The sequence below is a fragment of the Nyctibius grandis genome, chromosome 7 (genome assembly GCF_013368605.1).
Source record: "Nyctibius grandis isolate bNycGra1 chromosome 7, bNycGra1.pri, whole genome shotgun sequence".
Taxonomy (NCBI): domain Eukaryota; kingdom Metazoa; phylum Chordata; class Aves; order Nyctibiiformes; family Nyctibiidae; genus Nyctibius; species Nyctibius grandis.
Window position 1 is genome coordinate 3,108,053 of NC_090664.1, and position 21,932 is coordinate 3,129,984.

At 43.8% G+C, this 21,932-nt stretch overlaps 1 protein-coding gene across 1 annotated transcript in view; it reads left to right on the forward strand.

Moving 5' to 3' along the window:
* Positions 1 to 21,932, forward strand: part of AOAH (acyloxyacyl hydrolase) — an 81,662-nt gene that overhangs the window by 27,606 nt on the left and 32,124 nt on the right. The window contains exons 6-12 of the mRNA XM_068405103.1: positions 3,397 to 3,456; positions 7,157 to 7,227; positions 9,495 to 9,555; positions 10,059 to 10,129; positions 11,700 to 11,748; positions 12,186 to 12,234; positions 13,360 to 13,454. Of these exons, the coding sequence (XP_068261204.1) occupies positions 3,397 to 3,456; positions 7,157 to 7,227; positions 9,495 to 9,555; positions 10,059 to 10,129; positions 11,700 to 11,748; positions 12,186 to 12,234; positions 13,360 to 13,454 (456 nt within the window). The remainder of the gene's footprint in view (positions 1 to 3,396; positions 3,457 to 7,156; positions 7,228 to 9,494; positions 9,556 to 10,058; positions 10,130 to 11,699; positions 11,749 to 12,185; positions 12,235 to 13,359; positions 13,455 to 21,932) is intronic.

Here is a 21,932-nt window from a genome sequence, read left to right on the forward strand (position 1 = left end):
GATCTCATCCTTAGCATTTCAGATAGAGCATTTCAAGCACTTCAAGAAAGATGTTGAGGTGTTGGAGCGAGTCCAGAGGAGGGTGACCAAGCTGGTGAAGGGTCTGGAGGATCTGACCTATGAGGAACGGCTGAGGGAGCTGGGGGTGTTTAGCCTGGAGAAGAGGAGGCTCAGAGGTGACCTTATTGCAGTCTGCAACTACCTGAAGGAAGGTTGTAGTGAAGTGGGAGTCGTCCTCTTCTCCCGGGCAACTAGCGATATGACAAGAGGACACAGCCTCAAGCTTGGCCAGGGGAGGTTCAGGTTGGACATTAGGAAGAATTTCTTCTCAGCAAGGGTCATTAGCCATTGGAAGGGGCTGCTCAGGGAGGTGGTGGAGTCACCATGTCTGGATGTGTTTAAGAAAAGACTGGACATGGCACTTAGTGCCATGGTCTAGTTGACATGGTGTTGTCAGGGCAATGGTTGGACTCGATGATCCCAGAGGGCTCTTCCAACCTGTGTGGTTCTGTGATTTTCTACACGTGGGGGCAATTCAGCCTTTCCTCCTTTGCTTTCTGCTTTCTGTGTGCAATATTGCTGGAGTTGTCTGAAGTGCGTGCTTCTCATGCGCTGCTGCTGAGCAAGAAAGGTTTCTCCTCTCCTGCCCAGCAGAAAGGAATTGATGAATCTTAACCTCTCTGGAAATTTTTCATGCATCGTACTCAATTTTAAGCCATTTTCCTCATCTGAGTCTCGAGTCATTGACAGCAGCTGGTAACGTACAACATAACCATGGCAAATGCAAGATGCATGTTTGTTTTGGGGGACGGCCGTTACCTAGGGGGAAGAAACTAGGAAACAGTGTCTTGGCTCCTTCCTAGCATCTCTCATCTATCTGTGACATATCCAGGTTTTTATAAGACTATAGACACAATGAATTAAACATATATTAAACACATATCTTAACGTGACACATATATTAAAAAACAATAACACAGAAGTCTGCGTTCCTTGCTGTTTATTTTTCTTCTTCCTTATCCCTTTATATCATTCACTCTAAATTTTTGACCCTTGAATATCACAGTTAATTTGCTTTGCTCACTGCCTAAATCAATTATAACGACACGCTAAATTTTGTCCCCAGTTAAAAATGTTGGTAATGGTTGCTTTAAATGCAAATATATGCTGCTTTAATATTCCAAGCTGGCATGCCCGCTGTTCAGTAAGGTGCCATCACTTGAGGGATATTTTCTTTTTTTCCAAATGCTTTCATACTACCACTTGGCAAAGCACGCTTTTCCCCCCCATCTTGATTTCATGTAGCTCCAGCCAGATAAATACAAATTTGTGCTGAACTTTGCCTTGGAGCCCTCAGACCTGGTTGGTGTGAAGCTAGCAGGTATGTCCTTAGGCTGGGCTCTAGGAGAGACTGATGGCAGGTCATCGGCAGGCAGAACAGTTTGTCCTCACTAACCATTTTGATCAGAAACAAAGTGCTGACATGTTTGTGGTACACTGGATTTTTTCTTTCCATTTGAAACATTTTTAAAAGTAATTGATTTTTATCTCTTTTTTTTTTTTAACGATGCTCAAAGCCTACACTACAAAAGCAGTTATTTCTTCTGAAAGAGGGCAAATGGGCAGTATTTTTAGCCTTCTTCATGCTGAATGCTGAGGGGAAGGACAGAGGCCATCACACAGATACTGCCTCACAGATATGACTGTTTGCAAAGGTGGCCTAATAAAAGCAGGACACCATATGGGAGTTATCATCACTGAGATGGAAGAATATTGTCCAAAAGTGAAAATGGAGCAGCAGAAGGGAGCACGCTGGTGTTACCCTGCCAAAACCAAATGCATTTGTCTGAAGTTTTCACCCAAGCCTGCAAGCTGAGCTCATCTCACGGGCACTCAGCAACTGGCTGTCTCATGGGCAAGCACCCATAGCACAAACTTAAACCACCATCCTGGACCCCTGTGACTAGCCTTTTTTTTTTCGCATTGAAGCTGTGGGATCTTCTTTTCCTACAGGAAGATGTGGCTGAATTTAGAAAGTGCTTTTCATCGGAGTTGTTAAACAGTTGTTAAATATTTTAGACTGCATGAGTGTATCCAGGGCATCTCCTCACCTCCATGACTGGGTAGAGCCCTTGTAGCAGGAAAATCAGTGTGGTCCTTCTGTGCTGTGGTACAGGCCACATTCTTAAGGCCAGCATAAACGCTTAACAGCATGGTGCAGAAACAGTCCCTGCTTACTCCCCATGCCTCGGCATTCAGCCCGGCAGGACGCAGGGCTGTGGACCAGGCAGGCTGTGGACCAGGCAGACTGCAAAAATGTATTGGTTGAGGTTTTTGCAATGGCAGAGCCTAGGAGAAGGCTCGAGAGCAGGACCTCAGCAGCGCTTGGCAGTTCCTGGCCGTGGTAAGAGGCCGTCGCTGCGCGTTCAACCACAGCCCTGCTGCACCATGCATGGCATGTCCATCCTCCTGCTGCCAGCAGCGCTGGTCCCTGGCTGTCACTCACACTCATAGTTGGTGCCCCTTGCACAAAATTTGCTCTCCTTCTTTGAGGAGTGTGTGTGTGTGTGTAAATGGGAAGGCATTTGGGGAATTATTAGGCTATCACCATGGCCTTATGACAGCCAACCTGTTCTGCTCTGAGCAGGATGCCTTTCCGAGGTCTTTCCTTGCAATAGTTCTCCCACTCTTCCTTTCTATTTAGGTACAAGTACCTCATTTTGGAAGAATCCCAAAACGCTTCTTCAGTACAAATTTTCATGAACCCAATAGAAAAACAATCTTGACCCTGTCTGCGAGAACTTGCCCTCCAGGGCGGGTATTTCCAGAATAAAATACTAACCTTTCCAGATCCTAAGCAGGAGATTTGCCTTCCAAATTCTATTCGCTGCTTTATACCTTCCCACGTGCCAGCTGTTTCCCTGCTGAGATGAACCTTAGTGGAGAATAACCCTTATCCGTGCAAGACCAGATGTTTCCCCTGTGCCCTTCTGCAGCAAGTCAGACCAGCATCGCACATGTAGCCCTCTTGTGACCATCTAATGGATGAGTTGCTCTTCAGCAGGAGTCACTGGAGAAGTCTGTCCTCTGCAGCTCATGCAGTGCAGTCAGGATATGAATCGCAGCTCCTTCACTGATCTGCACTGTTCCTTAGGAAATAAATGATGCCCTGGAGCGAAATAAATGAACTCTCGCAACTGGAGTTTCATAGGAGGTGATCGGATAATTGATTGTTAGTCCAATAAAAAGTAACTGATGATAAGTTTGTGGACTCATACATCATTTTTGTGCTATGACTGATATATAAAAAAAAAGGGAGGTAGAAAACAGGGAGAAAAATTGGTAGAATACTGTGAGGCTCATCTGGTTTGTTTTGTTTTGTTCTTGCTCTCCTAGGTGGGGCTGAGTACTGCAATAAGGAAAGCAAAAAGGATTATGAAGACTTCCAAGGATCTGGTAAGAAATCAATGGCATTTGGGTGTTTCACACTGTGCTGGCATTTCATCAGGAGTGAGTCCTCATTTATCCTGCCTAATTGTGAACCCACTTGATCACTGATTGAATGCTGACTCACTCCTACCTGGTATAGGATCTGCTCTATCAGGTGACACTAAGAAGAAGGAGAGTGAGATAATAGAGAGGAAATACGAAAGTATGGGGAGAGCAGAAAAAACCTCATGAAAAATGCAGACTGCTTGTAGAATAGGGGTCACTGTCTGTATCCATCCAAGACATAAATTTATGTCTGAAATTCATGCAGTAGCTGAGGCTATAATCTGTGAACTCCATTTTGCAGCTCCACGCTGAGACACTCACTTGTACTAGCCCAACTCGCCTTTAGTGGGGCAGCCAGCCTTAAAACAAAATACAAGCAGACATAGATTTTGTTTAGATTTTTTTACAAAAGCAGGGATTTCCCACTCAGCCTTGCCCCGTGCTTTTCCATCCAGAGAAGCTTCCTTCCTTCCTTCAACCTCTTGCAGTTTATTATTGCTTCTCCTGGTTTCATGCTTCTTCCTTGTCATCCCTGTCTTGTTGCCATCTGTAAGAGAGACCCTAATGAACTGAGCCACTGCCTCAGAGCGCAGTGACTGACTGCGTGCAAAATTCACTGCCTGAATGCAAATTCTGCATATTTTTCCTTTATTTTTTAAGAGGCTGCTTTTGCCTCTAAACTTGAAAACTGGGATTTGAAATCTTTCCGCCTCCACCAGTTTTCAGATATACAGAGGATCTCTAAAGGGTAGCAGAGAAGGGAAGGGCAGCTTTTATTCTGCTGGGTTCACTTATATGAGTCAGCTCAGCCATAGAGTTTGCTTCCAGTTGTCTTCAGGCACTTAATGCAGAGCAAATGTTTTTGCTGTTTGTGAAGAAATTATTGATATTGCTTCTTCCTGAATCCTCACTGTGATGCTACTCACGAAAGTGAAAATTGAGATGCCTAATTAGCCTTTGGGCAATTGCCAAATTGCTAAGCCAGGGAAATAAACAATGCGCTGGAGAAGCAGGTCTCAGCTCCCGCAGAACAGCAACCAGCAGGATCTTATTCTTTTTCCTTCCTATTCAGTGCTGTGCTACTGATGGCCTGAGATTTCCACTCAAATTATATGAAATTTCTAATCCCCTTTCCCCAGGTGCAAGTCCCTATGTTAACACCTGCAGCGAGATGCTCTGAGTCAAGGAGGTTCTCTCTGTTAGGTTGAGCCTGGGTGCAGGTGTGGGGATGAAGAGGGATCAGCAAGCAGCCTCTGCCCCCTAGGATGCAGGGCTCCTTTGCTCCCTCATCCTTGCTTCTACCCTTAGCATGTCAGGCTGTGTTCCTTGCATGGCCAGCTCCGTCTGGCCTCTGAGGTCCATGCAAGCCACGTCCTTTCAGGCGGTCCTGGGTAGGGTGGCATGGTTGGCATCAATCTTTGGGTGCAATGGGATCTACTTCCAGCTTGCCTCTTCTCTCCCATATCGTCAAAGCTGCTTGATGTCCTGATGCCCCTATATCTCCCTTGGTCTCTATCACGACACCCTTGGCCTCTTCCTGCTCCTACTTGCCTATTTAGTAGCAGGAGGGACAAGCAGAATGTGCCTCAGGTAGAAGCAGCAAAGCCTTGGTTATAGTTGGGTTTCTCCAGTCAATGTATTTCTGAACCCACAATACAAGGTCAGCTCAAATTAGAACAAGTGTCATGTGGTTGGTTGGGCCTCTCCTGCAGTTATTGCTCACATGTTCCCTGTAATGACCCTTGCTGAAACTTATTTTAAAACTAGAATATTAAAAATAACAACATTTCTAGAGGCATTGCTGTCTCTCACAACTTCCCCTTCAGCTGGGTTGCAGTTAATTTCATTTCAAATCCAGAAAAACAATGGAGTCAGAAACACAAAGGAAGATCTCCAGGAGAGAGCACAGCATGTATCATGCCTGCATAAGCCCCATATCCCAGAGCAGCACCATGTGATGAAACAGTAAGAAAATCATCTGCATAAACTGAATGTTGCCAAATCATGGTCTGTTCACCTGCCCAGGCACATAGATGTGCCAGTGAGCAAGGGCCAAAACAGCCGAGGTGCTCTTGCTTCTTGGGGAGAGGGTTGCCTGCCTGAATATGTGGGTGAGGATCAAGAATTGACCTGTCTATGCTAGGACATCTCTGCATCCACACTGGTGGAGAGAGAAAAACATTCAGCTGGCCTCTTTTATGCTCTGACTCATGCTGGACAGAAACATCAATTTATATCTGCTCATTCTTCCCATATCTGCTATTTTGGTTGCTTTTGCCCCATTGCATGTTTGGGGAAAGCCTTCTGAAGAGGTTCTTGCAAGTTAGCAGTCCCCATCTTTGCTTGACAGCTGTGTGTGACTGTGCATAAAAAAGAGACATGATTATGGCTGCTGGTATTGAGAGTGGGAAGTCTGTCTGGCTTCCAGGGGGGTTGTATTTACTGGGCATTTCTTAGGATTATTGTGGACTTGGGAAGAAGAAAAGGTATTTTCCAGATGTAGAAATGCTGTGAAAGCGGCTACAACCCCCCGAAAATCTACTAAATGTCTCTGTTCATTAAAAGTAGGGAGCCATCTGTGAGCAACTGGCTTAAACCAAACACCAACAAGCATTAGGGGCTCATTATTATTCTTTTTTTTGTAAAACCAATTAAAATAATTACAGAAATGTAATTAGGGAATGTTAACAGGCAATGAATAAAATATTGGTGTTATCAGTCGCTGTGAGCACCTCTACTGCTAACTTTTCTTATGGGTAGAGAAGATACTAAGAGGCATCTTTGAGCAACAGCAGTGAAAGAACGACAGAGTCATGGTTGTAGCATTCAGTGAGAGCGAGCACCGTGTGTACAATCCTGTCGTGACTACAAGGTGCCTGCGACTCACAGCACGGCAGCAAAGGTGGGAAGCCACAGAGGGAGCCAAACGGGAATTGCAAGGCAGAGAGGGTTATGAACCAGGCTTCTGCCTACCCACTCGTGTTACGCAGCGGCAAGCAACGTGTCTCCTCCCAAAAACACACGCTGCGATCATAGTCTGGCTTTGCTGGGAAGAGCCCTGTGCTCCTCCGCTCTCTCATTTACACATGCACATGCAAAGATTATCCCCTTTTTCAACCCTGTGCTCCTTGCTGCCTTTTGAGAGTAGCCCAAGACACCCTCAAGGAGCTGAAGCATTATGTCCAGACCTTGCTGTCCAACGTGCTGTGGGGACACGTACGCTGGAGAGCCAGCTGCTGTGGTCCAGGACGCTGCTGCAGCTGGTCCTCAAAGCCCAACTCAACATCGCCCATACCATTTCCAGGGCACCATCATGCCCGCCATTCCCACCAAAGTCAGGCAGTTATTTTTACAAAGAGTGAAAAAAATACCTTTGGTAGATGGGAAGAGACAGTTTCATAGGAGCTTTTTAATTTTACAGCTCTTTGAAAGCAAGAGTAGTTGGTTTATAAAATGTTCAGTCAAAATCCTTAAGCTGACTGCAGTGTCAGGTCTAAATCCTCTGGCATGTAGCATCCTTAATGGAGTCATTGGAGTTTTCAGATGTTTCTAGGCAGAAAAAATGTGATTTAGCTCTGGACTTTACTGACACCGAATATCCCAAGCCACGCCACCTCTGTGAACTAATGCATCTATCTTCTTTTATTTTTTTCTCCTCTAGAAGAGCTTCACGGGGTTCTCAAATATATGTGCATTTCCTCTTCTGGCTAACCTGTGTGAGAAGATTAAATAGTACGTATAAAGTTTTCAGTCCTTAACCAGAAACAGAATATGGTACATTTGTTTCTTTCAAAAATCATCCTCAGTTAACAAAGCTTCTTATACTTTACTTCTGTTGGTTTCCTTCATAAAACCACTGTCCAGGTAGCACAGAGGGAGGCTGGACAGAGTTCATGTAAGTAGGATTCCTCAGAGGGATTCCTGTGCTTTTTCAATACTTAAAATATTTGCATAATTTTAGTGGGTGCCAGAGGTCACATATACGACACACACTTAACATATGACACCTCCGAGGGGGAGTCAGTTTTCTCCTGAGATTTCCTGAGCCCAAGAGACTTGTTCATTTCATTTGTTCACCCAGTTGTGGTGCCCATGGCTCAGTGCAGGAAGGCCACCAGCACCTATATAACTCTGTGAGGAACATGAATTAAGTGGCAGTTGCAAAGTGTAGGAGAATCTCAAGGTGTTTAAGAAAGCTGGGTGGGTGGCGGACAGGAAAAATAACTTATGGTAGCGCTGACTTTGAGTCAGTTTCTGAGAAAGGCCGAGGACATCAGCTGGGCTATTCCTCCTAAAGCATATTTGCCAATGTACTCAAATGAGTTGGAGGAGTCAAGCAAATCTAAGAATAAATCAGTATTATCAGCAGTATATTTTGACTGATTTGACTGCCGAGACTAACTTGCTCACCTATTTCTGCTCATCTAATTGAAACTGCAAATATCAGGAGTTTATTGGGATTTATTAACATGAAATGTCTTGCAAGTGCCTTTGGAATGTAAGTCAGGACAAATAATCTGAATTTGAGCCCTGTGAGTTCAGACAGTGGAAGCAGGAATCAAGTTGTATATCATACGTTGGATCGAATGTGTTCAATTCTTCTGATCTCTTTCTCTCATGCACACTCTCTCTCACTTTCTTTGTTTTTTTTCTTTCTTCTTTCTGTAGCTACAAAAAAAACCATGTTTGGCAGTTGGACTTTTTTAGCTGGTCTGGATATGTGCCAGTTCCTTGCAACTGAACCTTACTGCAGAGAAGTATCCCAGAGCAGCACATGGAATTATTGATTACAGACAGAATAAGGGATACAAACCCCACCAGGAGTGCATGTCATCTGGCTCCTCTGTATTTTTTCTTATCCTGATGCTCATGCAGTCCGAGGAATCCGCCCTCATTGCACCTATTTGCTCTCTGAGCCAGGTTCAATATCTCTTACGAGTTCAAGAGGTTGGAAAAACTCAGAAAGAAAACTTTCCAAGGAAAGACTGATGAGCATATCATTCAAAGAGTGCTGCCTGTTGGGCGAAATACGAAGGGCTGCTCAATGTAGGTGTGTCCTGTAGCCAAAGAGAGGTGGCACGCTTGGGCAGCACCATGTGAAAGCTAGCGTGTGTCCGAGCTAAAAAGAAGCTAAAAAGGAAGGGGCACAGAGGTGACACCATCATTTTAACACCTGCTTCAGATACTGCTAAAACTGATAGGGTTACTGGAAACAAAAGTCACAATGGAAAAAAAAAAAGAAAAAGATGTAATTTTCAAAGGTTAATGTAATTGAGCACTGTGGGTGACCACTGAGAGCTCAGGTTTCCATTGCTCAAATCAAGGTAAAATACTTTTCTCAGATATGTTTGAGCATGGCCAGAAGTTTGTGGGACTAGATACAGAAATTGCAAGATGAGACTCTGATTCTCAGTTAAAGCATAAAGCAAGTACGATCTTTCTTCATATTAAATCCACTTTTACCCTATAAAATAAGGTTTTGTGTGTGTGTGTAGCTGCAGCCTGGTATGCAAACTGCAAGTCTCCTAGTCTGAACACAGCAGGAGAGAGACAGTGTAAAGACTTGAGGGATGAATATGAGAAAGGGTATTTGCCATTTGTTTTTAACAAAAGAAGGAGGTTGGTCTCCGTCAGCATAAGGTCCCATTCTGCAGCTCTTTCCCAGGTAGAAGGACTTCTGCCAGGCTGAGTGTAGTTATTTTTACCACAAATTTGTTGTCTTAGTTTGTTTTAGAGACTGAAGGTTCGACATTACAGGCATACACGAGTCCATCCGCCTCACCTCCAGAGCTCAGTCAGCAGATATTGTAAGAATCAGAATTTGCTCTTTTGGACAGAATCACTTCGCTGAAGTACAAGAACGGAGCTAAAACTGAATGTGGAGCTGCGAACGACATGTCAGCTATTATCTATTCCATACTCTTTACCGTGTTTTTTTCTTTCTGAATAGGCTCCCTTCCATATGTTAACACTGCATTTGTTGGTTTTGTTTTTTACAGTGCCATAAGAAATAAACTGCCTTTTGAAGATTTTGATGGAGATAAATTTAGTACTTTCCCGGTAAGCAAAGCCTTTCCTTCAGTGCAGTAATCCCTTGATAATGAGAATGTCTATGGGATTCCTCCTACTTTCTGCAAAGCCTTATTCATTCATGTGAAAATAGGTATAGTGAAGAGAATGGAGGGGTTTTTTGGTCATAAAAGGTGCTTTTTTTCTGGATGAGAAAACAATCATTCATTTATGCCACCTGGGGAGATGCACACATAAAGCTGTGCTCCCTGCAGAAGCAAATTGCTCTGCTGCTGAGTGGTCTGTTTACTGAATTAATAAGAGGTGAAGTAAAGTCATATAAAAAAGCAAATTAAATTGCCAGCTTGTCTTATTTCTGCAGCAAAACGTGCAAGGTGTCATTTATTAAAGCTTAGCAAAGGGACTCTGGAACACAACCCATTTACTGGGTTTTATTCCTATACCTTGAGTTAGATTCTCATTTTAGATATTTTAAATTAAAAGTGCAAGAGTAACAATGTACATCCTATCTGTGTGCTTCTTCTGGCTTTCAGACGTTGAGGGGCTATCACTGGCGAGGCAGAGACTGCGACGACAAAAACACCACCGTGTACCCTGGCAGACGGTAAAGCTTCTAATCATTTTAAAGGCTACCTAGCAATCGTGGCTTCTTGAAGAACGAGCTCCATATTTGGTTTCAGCCATACTCCAAGAGAGCACGACACTGCTTGTTGCTTGATTCCACTGTGATGGAGACGAGAGGGGATGATCGAGACCAGGGGTGGGGTGCGTTAGGGTGAGGGGGTGGTTCACAGGTTTCTTTCCTTTCTCTGAAGCATCTGCAGACAAAATTGGTCAGACAGACCAAAGGTGGGGAGGGAAACCAAGCTGCTGAGGCCTACAAGCCTTATGCCATTTGAGCTAGTGTGGGCTGTGTCTACTTTAGGGAGCAGCAGGGCAGAAGAACAAAACAGTGGTGCTCGTGGCTGGCTGCTGAGCTTCAGCATCCAATCCTCACGTTATGCTGGTGGAAACGTAGAGCTAAATATGTGCCCTTCTAAGTGAATAACTTCTAGGTGAATACCTCCCAAATGCCTGAGCATGGACTTCCACGCACACCTGAAATGGAGAGCACAGCCAGTCACAGAATCACAGGATCAGCCAGGTTGGAAGAGACCTCTGGGATCATTGAGTCCATGGCACTAAGTGCCATGTCCAGTCTTTTCTTAAACACCTCCAGAGATGGTGACTCCACCACCTCCCTGGGCAGCCCCTTCCAATGTCTAATGACCCTTTCTGAGAAGAAATGCTTCCTAATGTCCAACCTGAACCTCCCCTGGCGAAGCTTGAGGCTATGTCCTCTTGTCCTATCGCTAGTTGCCTGGGAGAGGAGGCCGACTCCCACTCCACTACAACCTCCCTTCAGGTAGTTGTAGACTGCAATAAGGTCACCTCTGAGCCTCCTCTTCTCCAGGCTAAACAACCCCAGCTCCCTCAGCCGTTCCTCATAACAGCGTGGCCTTGAACAAGGTTCCCCGCTCTTGCTGTTTCACCCTGTGCTCAAAATACTCTTTCGAAGATAGAGCTCTCCTCTACCATGGGTTTGTTAAGAAGTTATTGACCAGGACTGCTTTTAAAGCCTAAGGCATTAACCAGCTTATGACTAGATAAACTGAGTTTAAGGGTGTGGGCTTGGAAGAATTACCTGCCATCAGCCTGGGCAGTACACCTGCATTAGCAGAAATGGGCTTACAGAGTCCACGTGCAGTGCTGGACTGAATAGATGGAGTCTCCCTGCAAAAGAGGCCAGAGCAAATCCTCATTGCCCCACAGTGAATTTGGAGTGAGGGGCTTGGTGGATTTCAGTGAACGCTTAAAAACAAGGAAGAGGGCAGTGGAAAAGGGTCTGTCTTCTGCAAAAATCATCCCCATTCACTTCGCCTAAGTGAATATGCGGACTAAAAGGATAAGTTTCATTCAGCGACTGCCACTATTAACTTTAAATTACTATTGTATTTTGCTAGGAAAAATTGCCTCTCCTGGATTCAAATGGGGAAAAACCCCTTCTGTGCAGAAAGGCATTCTAATTATTTTGTATTCTTAGTGAAAAATGGCACAAAGGATCTGATTTCCTCAAAAGCCCCTTTTGCTTTATTTTCTGTAACACTGTGTGTCCTTTTGTAACTCTGTTTCAGTCCTGATAATTGGGATGTGGAAAGTGACTCCAACTGCAACGGCATATGGGTAAGTAAATGAAGTTGCGTCTTATATTTCCTTCCCAATTGCTGCTTCTCTTTTTTCCTCCTTTTGAATTAGTCTGCAAATGTTTCTTTTTTATTTATTCTGGTTTATTAACTGATTTGGATTACTCCTATTTATTTACTGCCTTTGATATTCCAAGTAATAAAACTATATTTATAAAAACTAAGGAAACACAGGGGAAGCAGTTATGAGCAAAGTTTGTTTATTGATGCTTATGGCTATTTAAATTATAGCTATTATAATTAATTTAAATGTACATATACTTTTTAAAATAATGTAGTGGAAAGCATCATTATCATGCTGCAGTGCTTCCTGCAGGCAAACATTCAAGAAGAAATGAATTCGCAGCCCCTGTTTCGCACTGCCATTTTTCAGGCACTAGGTAGATACTATCCCCTGCCCCTTCTCTCCTCCAACAGGGCGTGGATCCAAAAGATGGAATTCCCTACGAGGAGAAGTTCTGCAAAGGTAAATCTTTCCAGTCAATACAAGAAACAATGTGTCTTTTGTATTCATTTCATAAATATTTTAATATTTTCACAATCATTGCCAATGTAGGGGAAAGACAACGGGCTTCATGAGAAAGGCAAAATGGCAAAATCATTTTATTTTTTTTTTATCTTGAGGATGGGCAAAGATGACATGTGAAAAGCAGAGGCTGCTGGTAATTTCCTGTTAAAAGCCAGCTCAGTTATCAAGTTGAAATACATAGATCAGGGACAGCAGCAAACAGAGATGTCATCTCTGCATCTTCTGTGGTGCCTGAAGCCTAACCCAGAGGGATGGCCGTGGGATTCAGGAAAGAAGTTTAACATCCCCATTTGTCCAGTTTGACCCGTTGCCGTAAATACCAGCAATCATGCTGATACTTTTCCAGAGAAGACCTTAAAGAGGTGAAGTGATGGCATCACCTGATCGCCCTGACAGCGATGTGGGTGCCTGTGTGTACACATATGCACAAATAACACCCTTCCTAAACAGATGTGACTACAGTTGCTGCTCCCCTTACCTGACATTTAAATCAGCATCCTGGGAATGAACCATTGCCTGGCAAGACTTTCCAACATTTTTAGATGAAAGGCAATCTACAAATGCTAAGTAACATTAGCTATAAACCAGCCAGATTGTCCTAGCAGAAATACTCCTATGAGTAGCACGTCCACCACCCGGTTCTGTTATAAGGAGCTTTGAGCAATGTCCTGAGTAATCCGATTTCCCTGAATGTTTAAGTACTTTTTAATGTATATTCTATGAGTAGTAAAAATAAATGTTGGCTGCACAGCAGAGCCTCTGCTGAAATAACACATCCATCCTTGTATACAACCAGGATTTTTTCTAGTTAGCAAGACCTCTCCCTGTTTTTCATGCCCAGTCCCCAGTTGTTTCTCTAGGGTTGTTGGCACATGCCTGATAGCCAGGTTTTGGTGCAGATGGAGTGAAAATCCCATTGCAGGATCTGAGCACTTCAGCCACGTGCAGAGTACTGTAGCCGGTCACCCCATGACTCCATCAGCTGCCATTGCTGTTTTGCTCTCTGTGCTCTGTTTCGGTTTGCTCTTTCTGCTCATGCGACTAACGAAACACATTAATTAGGTGCGGACTCGCAAGGGGTCGTGCTGTTGGGAGACTCAGCCGGCGCTCACTTCCACATCCCTCCCGAGTGGATGACCGTCACGCAGATGTCAGCGGTGAGGAATCACGGTCGGGTTGCCAAAACCACTCTGCCGCTGGTTGCCCTTTGCTTTCTCCCCTGTGCTGCTGGTTGCCAAATGGAAACAAGTGCAAAATGCCTCATTGCACTGGAATTTATAGTTATGGTCTCACGTGTGTCAGTCCCCTCCCGCAGCTGCTCTTCTGAAGATAAAAAAGCACAGCCCTGTGCTCGCGCTGCTCCTCTGACATCTGTGCAATTGGGCCAGGGAAGAGTTTGGCTTCGGTGGCCCAGTGCTGTGCCAGAGACACAAACCAGGACAGCTGGCTTTCCACGCACGTGCCTGCGGCTCGAGGAGACCTGTGCTGTCTGTGGGATCAGTCCTGCCGTTAGTGGTCTTGTCGGTACGGCTCCTTGCTGTGCAAGTGTTGCAGAAGTGACCCTGCTGACAGTCTGGGAACTTCTGGTTTAGGCATCTGGCTTTGAAATGCCATGTCCTGAATTGTTGTCCCTCATCTGTGGCATATGTGAAATAGGTCCAGCGTTCAGGCTCTGGGGCTTGTTGAACAAATACATCTGCAGGTGTTTGAGGGTCATCCAAGGGTTTGTAATGGACTTGTCCTAAAGCGAAGTGTTCCTGTAGTGACCGTAAAATACCACGACCACACTGATGTCTATCTTTGGGCAATATCCCAGCATTTCCCATTTTCAAACAACCACAAAATGCGCCTGACTGTGAATTATGCCGAGCCTCAGCTGTTGCAGTTCACTGGCATGGAATGAAGTAATTGAGGGGAAAAGCTCATGCCAGCAAAGTGCAATTAGGGGTTGGAGATAAACGTGCAGGTATGCTCCTGTCCTTCGCTGTTGTTTCCTGTCCCGAGCCAGTGTCGCTCCCTAGGCAGGGAGGACTGTGTTGTCCTTCTCTGCACAAGGGTCTGTCGCACAGGGGTGAGTGGATTGTTGTTGCCCACTTTCGCTGGTGAAAACCTGCTACTTCTCCGCTGGCCTCTGTCTAAGAAGTGTATGGACATTTTCTAGAGAACAATACTTATTCCAAAATGCCAGTAGTTACAGTGCTGTTGGAGGTCTGAGAGGTTCATGTGTTTTCCCACTTCTGCTCTCAGAGCTGAGCTAATTTAAATGTTGCAGATTAGCAATTGTTTTTCTTTGTTAAACGTTTATGAGCAGCGATTAGATGAATGACACTGATGACAGAGCTGATGATGAGCATAATAAATTAGCACTAATGATAATGGAGATTATCTTGTCTTTATTAGGTGGTAATAACAGTGATGGTGATGATGATTCTGGCAGCAGCGCTGGTAGCAGAGCCATGTGGGCCAGAATAGTTTTAGACTAGGTCAGCATTTTATTATCACTGTAATGAAGGTTTAGAAAGTGTTTCTCTTGCTTGAATCTTGCTGGTCCACTAGTTGGATGGATCGAGGTCTGGTAATGGCATGCAGAGGCAGAAGTTTCAAGGTCAGGAGCTGGAGCACAGATTATAAAGTGAGCTTTGATGGCACCTTATTACTGTCTGATAGGTGTAGAGCAACTTGCACAGGAAGGGAACTGGTGCTCTCTGTGTAAGGCCCAACAAGTAGATGCTCTCAGTGCTCAACTCCATCTGGACAGCGTGTGGGGAAGATCAAGGACTGGTTGGAAAGGGAGAAGTGAGCTTCTTTCCTTTGCAGAAAAGATGACGCCAGGTTAGAGCTAGTGCCCTGCACTAGGGCAAGGAGGGCAAAGAGAGATGCGTTCACTCCCTGACCTCTTGTAGTCACTCCGCTCAGTGTATAAAATAAAAGGAGTTAAGACATCGCTGGAATTGGAGAAGCTAAATGCAATGTATAAGTAAAAAAGCAGCCTGGACTTCACACACAGACCCAGAGCTGCTGCAAGCCGGTCCCAGGAGAGATGTCTCTTGTGCACCAGTACAAGACAGCAGGGCTGGCGTCTGTTCTGAGCCCAGTAAGAACGGGATGCATTAAGGTATTTCTTAAAATGCCACTTATTGGAGCTAGCAGAAGAAGGTAAAAGAGGATAGTATAGATAACCTTATGTCCTTTCAGATGTTGGGCACCCTGAGCTGGGCAGCGTCGGATAGACCTCTGACAGGGGTACAGCACACCCTGCACATCCCATCCATGGGGAGGTTCTCCGGTTCTGTGGTCTTTAGAGCTCTTTTAGGGTTTTCCTTAGAAGAAAACAACTCTATTCATCATTTCTACTTTCAGACAAAACGGATGTTCATGTGAGACATTTTTGCTGCACTTGTAGGTAAAGGCAAGGCCACTCAGGCGACATGATTGCTGGTATGGAGGGAGAGCTGCCTGCAGGCTCCTCCGTGACAGTGAGCTGGTTGCGTTTGTCCTGTGCACAAGGGATTTCTGCAGCACAACACAGGCCTGAAGGCCATGCTGGGCTTGCAGCACAGCATTGGCCTGGACCTGTGCAACAGGGTCACCTCCCTGAGGACCTGGATGTCTGGAGGACAGTGACCAAGGTTCAGACCCTGCCCTCAGACCTTTGCTACCAATGCTCCTACCACCCATCTGAACCATTCGCTCGGTGATCTCACGTGATGGTCTCAGTTGTACTTGCAAGGTCTTCTACCAGATCAAGCTCCTCAAGGCTGGTCTATGCTAATTTACATTCAGAAGACCAGGTTCCTTTTGCCTACACTTGAGTCATTATTTGTACCAATGCAAAGCGCATATAAAATTAAACCATTCTGGTCCGGCAGCATTTCAGGATGTATAGGAACTTGAAAAAGTAGATTATAGCTACCCAGGACAGAGCAGGGCTGGGCTAATGACCTTGCAGGACATGCAGCCCTCCTACAGCTAGCTGAGCTCAATGGCAGTGCACTCCACAGCTGCCCATGTCTGGGGTACATGAGATTTGGGGTAGGAAAGAGCAGGCTCTTCTCTAGGATTATTTGCAGACTTTCCTACCAACCTGTCAAAAATACAGCAGTTAAACATTAATGCAGAGATACAGAGTTCAGTCCTATAAACAACGAAGTATCTGTGTTTAAACTCTAAAGTTATTTAATTTGCAGCTCACTTTAAGTAAGAAAGTTGTCGCCTGAGTACAAAAATGCTAGCACAAAATTTTCAGAGAGAGTTCAGACTTTGCCTCTTCCTTTTTTTTGGCCTCTGTGTCTTGCTTTCTGTGTGTAGAAAGGCAATAGCAGCAATTCATCCTGCCTTGGAGAGGTGAAGGTGCAGTACTGTTGTATTGCACCTGAGGTATGGTGTTAAATACTGTTGGCAAATGACCTTCATGGGTAGGTCTAATTAACAAATTAACTGCCTTCAGTCCTTTTTCAGTGCGAGGCCTTCCTCAAGGAGAATTTCTAAGCACGTCCAGGGATGGTTTTGTGACCAGAAAAAGTGCAGGGAGTCTATGGCTATCTGAGAGAACATCCTTAATTTGGGATCACAGCAAGAATTTGAAGTTAGGGCTCTGAGAGGGGAGGATAACGCATTAGCCTCATGTACCTGCTGTTCCCCCATGCTGTCAAGCTCAAGACACTTCACTTTGATTCCACCAAAATTTCTTTGATAAGACACATTAAAAAAATCAGTTTATCAAATGGTTTTCTCTACAGTCAATACTAGAGTCCGTTCAAAGCTTTAATTTCCATTTCAATGGAATCTCAACATCTATATGGAAATCCAAATAGGACTTTTTCCCCCTCCCCAGGATTTTTATCATGTGTACAAGGAAAAAATTGTGTTCCTGTTAATTCATATCTATTAAATGTAATATTTTTTTACTTTAATGTTTTTCTGTATTTCTACATATCTATTTTATATAATTTATATATTTCATGTATTTCTTGTATTTATCCTTATATGTGTTCCCATATACAAGTGTTTACATATACAAATGTGAAGAAATTTACACTTGGTAACAATTCAGTGAGCCTTTTTGTTAATCAGCACCACATCAGTGGCAACTGTTAATTCCTTTTTTAAAGCTAATTAGGTGGGGAAATCATTTTTCAGGAGAGATGCTGAGAATTTAGTTAAGAGGCTCTGCAGAATCGTTGCTTTCCCTGATTGTGCTCCACATGGTCTACCATGTAAAGAAGCAGTAATGATGAGTGAGGGAAGAAAGAGAATGTGAATGAGAAATTTCCTCAGTCAAGCAGGCTCAGGATGTTGTTTGGGTAACCAGATGATCAGCATGAGGGTGGCCAGAAGGGTATTTGAGCTGAGCAGCTTTGGAATTCAGATCCCTGCTCCGTTGTCTCAAAGACCGTTGTTGTGAAGCTGTTATATACTGGATTTTGGATCTTCCCATCTAGCTGGGAACTTACTGCCCTCTTAACATTGGCCTCTCACAGGGTAATACCCTCCCATGTAATCCAGTGCAGAGCAACATACCCCTATCGTACATAAGAAAACACTGGACATGGCACTTAGTGCCATGATCTAGTTGACATGGTGGTGTCAGGACAACGGTTGGACTCGATGATCCCTGAGGTTTCTTCCAACCTGGTTGATTCTGTGATTCTGTGATCCCATGTCAAGGTATACATCAAGTTGCATCATTCACTTGTCCCATATCAAGTCCCCTGGTGCTTTCCTGGTCTTCCTGTTTTCTTAAACCTAAGTGGCCTAATGTGGAGACCTGAATAATGTTCATGTGTTTGTCAAGGAGGCTGTTTTGGGGAGGGATGAACTCACGAGTACCCAAGCGCCAGCCTGGCCGCACTGGTGCAGCTGCAGGCACTCTCTGCCCATTTTGTCCAGCACTGAGCTTGAGATGTGCACTATGTTAGACTGGGGAGTCATGTTTTCAAGTGCTATTTCCAAAGGCTTTACCTACAACACAGTCCCAAATACAGTTATCATCCCTCTTAGAGTATGTTCTTCACACAAAGAGTGTACGGAGACACTACTTGGTGTGGAAAATGTCCGTCACAAGGTGGACACATCTTTGAAAGCTATAGCTCAGGCATGTTACTTCTCCAGTTAAAAAAAACACAAAAACAAAACAACAGAAAACCTACCCCACCCTGTGTAGCACTAGGGGAAATCACAGGTACCTTGATTTTGGAGGCTTTTGACCAACCTGGTACTGCTGACTCCCAAAGTCTACCCTAAGCTGAGATGCAGCAACACAGAGAAAATGATGTTGGGACCATCATTACCTGCCTGCCTGTTTCTGCAGAGGCAGCCGAGCACGTGGCTCTGTCCTTAACCTGCCATCACTCCAGTAAATGCCCAAACACCCAGAGTGCAGTTACAGGAAGAGAATTATACAGCTGTTAGAAGGGGATGAGTCAACTTTATTTTGGCTTTCTGCTTGTCAGTAGGTTTTGGGCTTGCTAGGCTTTTCTTCATTTGAAAGGTACAGCAAGAATTGACCTGAATGTTCATTCCTTTGACCTGAAAATTCAAACACTAAAAATGAAGTGTAGTGTGGTAGACATGCACTTGATGAGGTTTAGCAAAGCAGAAGAAATACTGTTTGTATTTTTTTTTTTTTTGAGGTGGATGGTTTTTGTGGAAAGCTAATGTTGAAAACACTGATGTGCCTAGCGACGGATATTGTGCTCCTGCTGCTCTGTCCATCTGCTTACAATTGACTTCCAAATAGCTACTAAATGCAGCATTTTTGTCTTATATGTCTGGGATAGAATCTTACTTTTAAATCTCATTTTAGAGACAATTTTATCTGGAGATATAAGCACTGTATTTATAAATGTGCTGCAGATGATACCCTTTCTAGGAAGATGCATTTTAAAACTCTTGGATCTCTGTTTCATGCTGAATAAAGAGAAAAATAAATCCCATGTCTATCTGTAATCCAGTAAATATCTATTTGCCCACAAACTCAATAGGATCTCAGGTTTCATTAAAGTAACTGTTTCATACTATATATTTCTTATTAAAAGAATTCAGCATTTTTTTAAATGCAGGTTCGGGATGTCCTGAACACTTATCTCACTGACGACTTTTTTTTGCACCACTAGAAAAAACAGGAGTTTGATCTGTGAAAAATCTTATTAAATACATTCTCTAGCTTCCCTCTAAAACCAGTGAATTGAAGGCAAGTTTCTCCCAGCTAGTACTGGGATGACTAAGATGCTGCATTTCAGGGGAAATAAGGTAATAATTTTGCTAATTTCAAACCTATGTCCCTTGCAGCTTTACAGAGTAGAAATGCCATACATGCTTTTTAAAAAGCTAGGCTGTGCTCTCCTCAAGAGCCCTAAGGCTTGCTCATTTGTATACTTAGAATAAGTAAGTCGTCTGTGGTACTTAATGCTATCATGAGGATTTGAACATCATTAAAGTCAGTATAAAAACAAATATCCAATTCCCCTTCAAACTAAGGGATACTCCAGTGCTTTCAGGATTTCTGCAACTGCCATTTCTAAAGGCTTGTAATAGAGTTAAGTTTCCAACGCCCTTTTGTGTCCTGAGTATCTCCTGCCATAGCAACCCTGAACCTTCTTCCATTTAAGCTAACTTGGTCCAGTGCAGCTCGGGGTGTGTGCATTTAGCACCAGCCATGGCTTTGGCTGCCCAGTGCAAGAGAAGTAGGACGACTCGGGGAGACGTATTTCAAGGTAAGGCACATCTAGGAGGTGAGGACGTTCCTTTGAAATGAGACCCATCTAGAGCATTTGAGGCTAAAATATGTCTTTTGAAGCTAGGCTGGAATAACTTTCTAATCATTCTCTGCTAAAATCTGGCACGTAGGCTGAAGCATGGTTTCTCAGCCAGAATAGTCTAGAGAATGGTATTTAAACAAGGCTGTGCTCAGAAGAGTTTTAAGCTAAAAGTCAACGCAGATCCACCTCTAAAGTGGGACGCATTTGCGTCTAAGTGAAACGCAGTCTGTTAGACCGTGCTTTCCAAACTACACCCCTGCAGAGTTCAAGGTCTAGCATTCTTCTGATATTTCCATTAACTACTCATCTTCACCCTTTGGTCCTGAAATATCTTCAGAAGTCTGGCTTTAAGTGCTTTGCTGGAACAGTGTCAATGCTAAACGTATATACAGTTTTCAAATGCAGCTATAATTCTGGGCTCCAATGTTCCTTTCCAAACCAATTTGCAACTCAATTAGGTTCTGGCTAATTCATATTTAAGCTAAGTTAGCAGGGGAAAAAAAACAGTTAATAATTATTGGAAGTTGTCCAATGAAAATATTATTTTGGAGTGCTAATGGGAAATAATGAGAGAATTGGTCATAGAATGATTTGTTTTAAAAATGTTTAATCATTTTTGGGCTCTTTTTATACTCTTATATGCTGTGACTTATAAGAAATCATATCTATAATTTGTTCTGCGCTAAGTGACTATTTCAGTATTTCTGTCACCTTTAATGCAAAGCTACAAGGAGGCAAATATTGCAAATGGCCAAGTCGTACGGTACCCCTCCGCTTCTGCTCATAGCTGTGCCCTTGGATTTAGTGCCTGTTTGCACAAAAAACTATCAGATTTGAAGAAGACAGATTTGGAAGTTCCCTCCAGTCTTAAAAGAAAAAAAATAAAATGTATGTGTGTGTATAAGAGTCGAACAGAGAAGAGTCGGCCTCTTCTCCCAGGCAACTAGTGATAGGACAAGAGGACACAGCCTCAAGCTTTACCAGGGGAGGTTCAGGTTGGACATTAGGAAGAATTTCTTCTCAGAAGGGGTCATTAGACATTGGAAGGGGCTGCCCAGGGAGGTGGTGGAGTCACCATCTCTGGAGGGGTTTAAGAAAAGACTGGCCATGGCACTTAGTGCCATGGTCTAGCTGACATGGTGTTGTCAGGGCAATGGTTGAACTCGATGATCCCTGATGTCTCTTCCAACCTGGTTGATTCTGTGATTCTGTATATATATATACAGATACACACAAGGACATACACACACACACACACATATATATATATATATATGAGAAAAAGAACCAACTGAAAGGTAATTAAATCAGACCCATTTTCCTTTGGTAAGTAATGCAGATTTACTGTAAGTAGGTCAAATATGCAGTTACATGCTTTAAACTGGCATCTGCTCTGCATTAGGCTGCTCAGAGCTTGGCTTCAGGATTTCTTCCCCCCCACAACCCCCCTGTTCTTGCCTCTCCTTCGCTTTCCCTGCTTCTGCCCCCATCCTCTTACAGACAAAACCTGTAGTCATATATTTAAGTATATCTCCCATTCACCTAAACGGTAAGTAAGGACTTGGTGAGGACTACAAGAATTAGCTCCTCTGTGGCTCCTCAGTTACCTCTGACCCTCCTGAAGAAAAAATTACTCACCTGTTTGCTGTTTATAGCAGAGAGGGTTTAAGGAAGCCCCACAATTGCTTGAAAAGAAAATGAAGCTAATAAATTCCGTGGATTAAACGAGCCTGTAAGTTCTCTGATTTTATGTTTTGACCTTCTTTTGGTTATTACCTTTTTCATCAACAGTTTTTCAGTATGAGCACACTGGATTTATGCATCTGTCTTTGTGAGCGTACCCTCGGACTAGGAGAAGCTGAAAATTTACTCCAT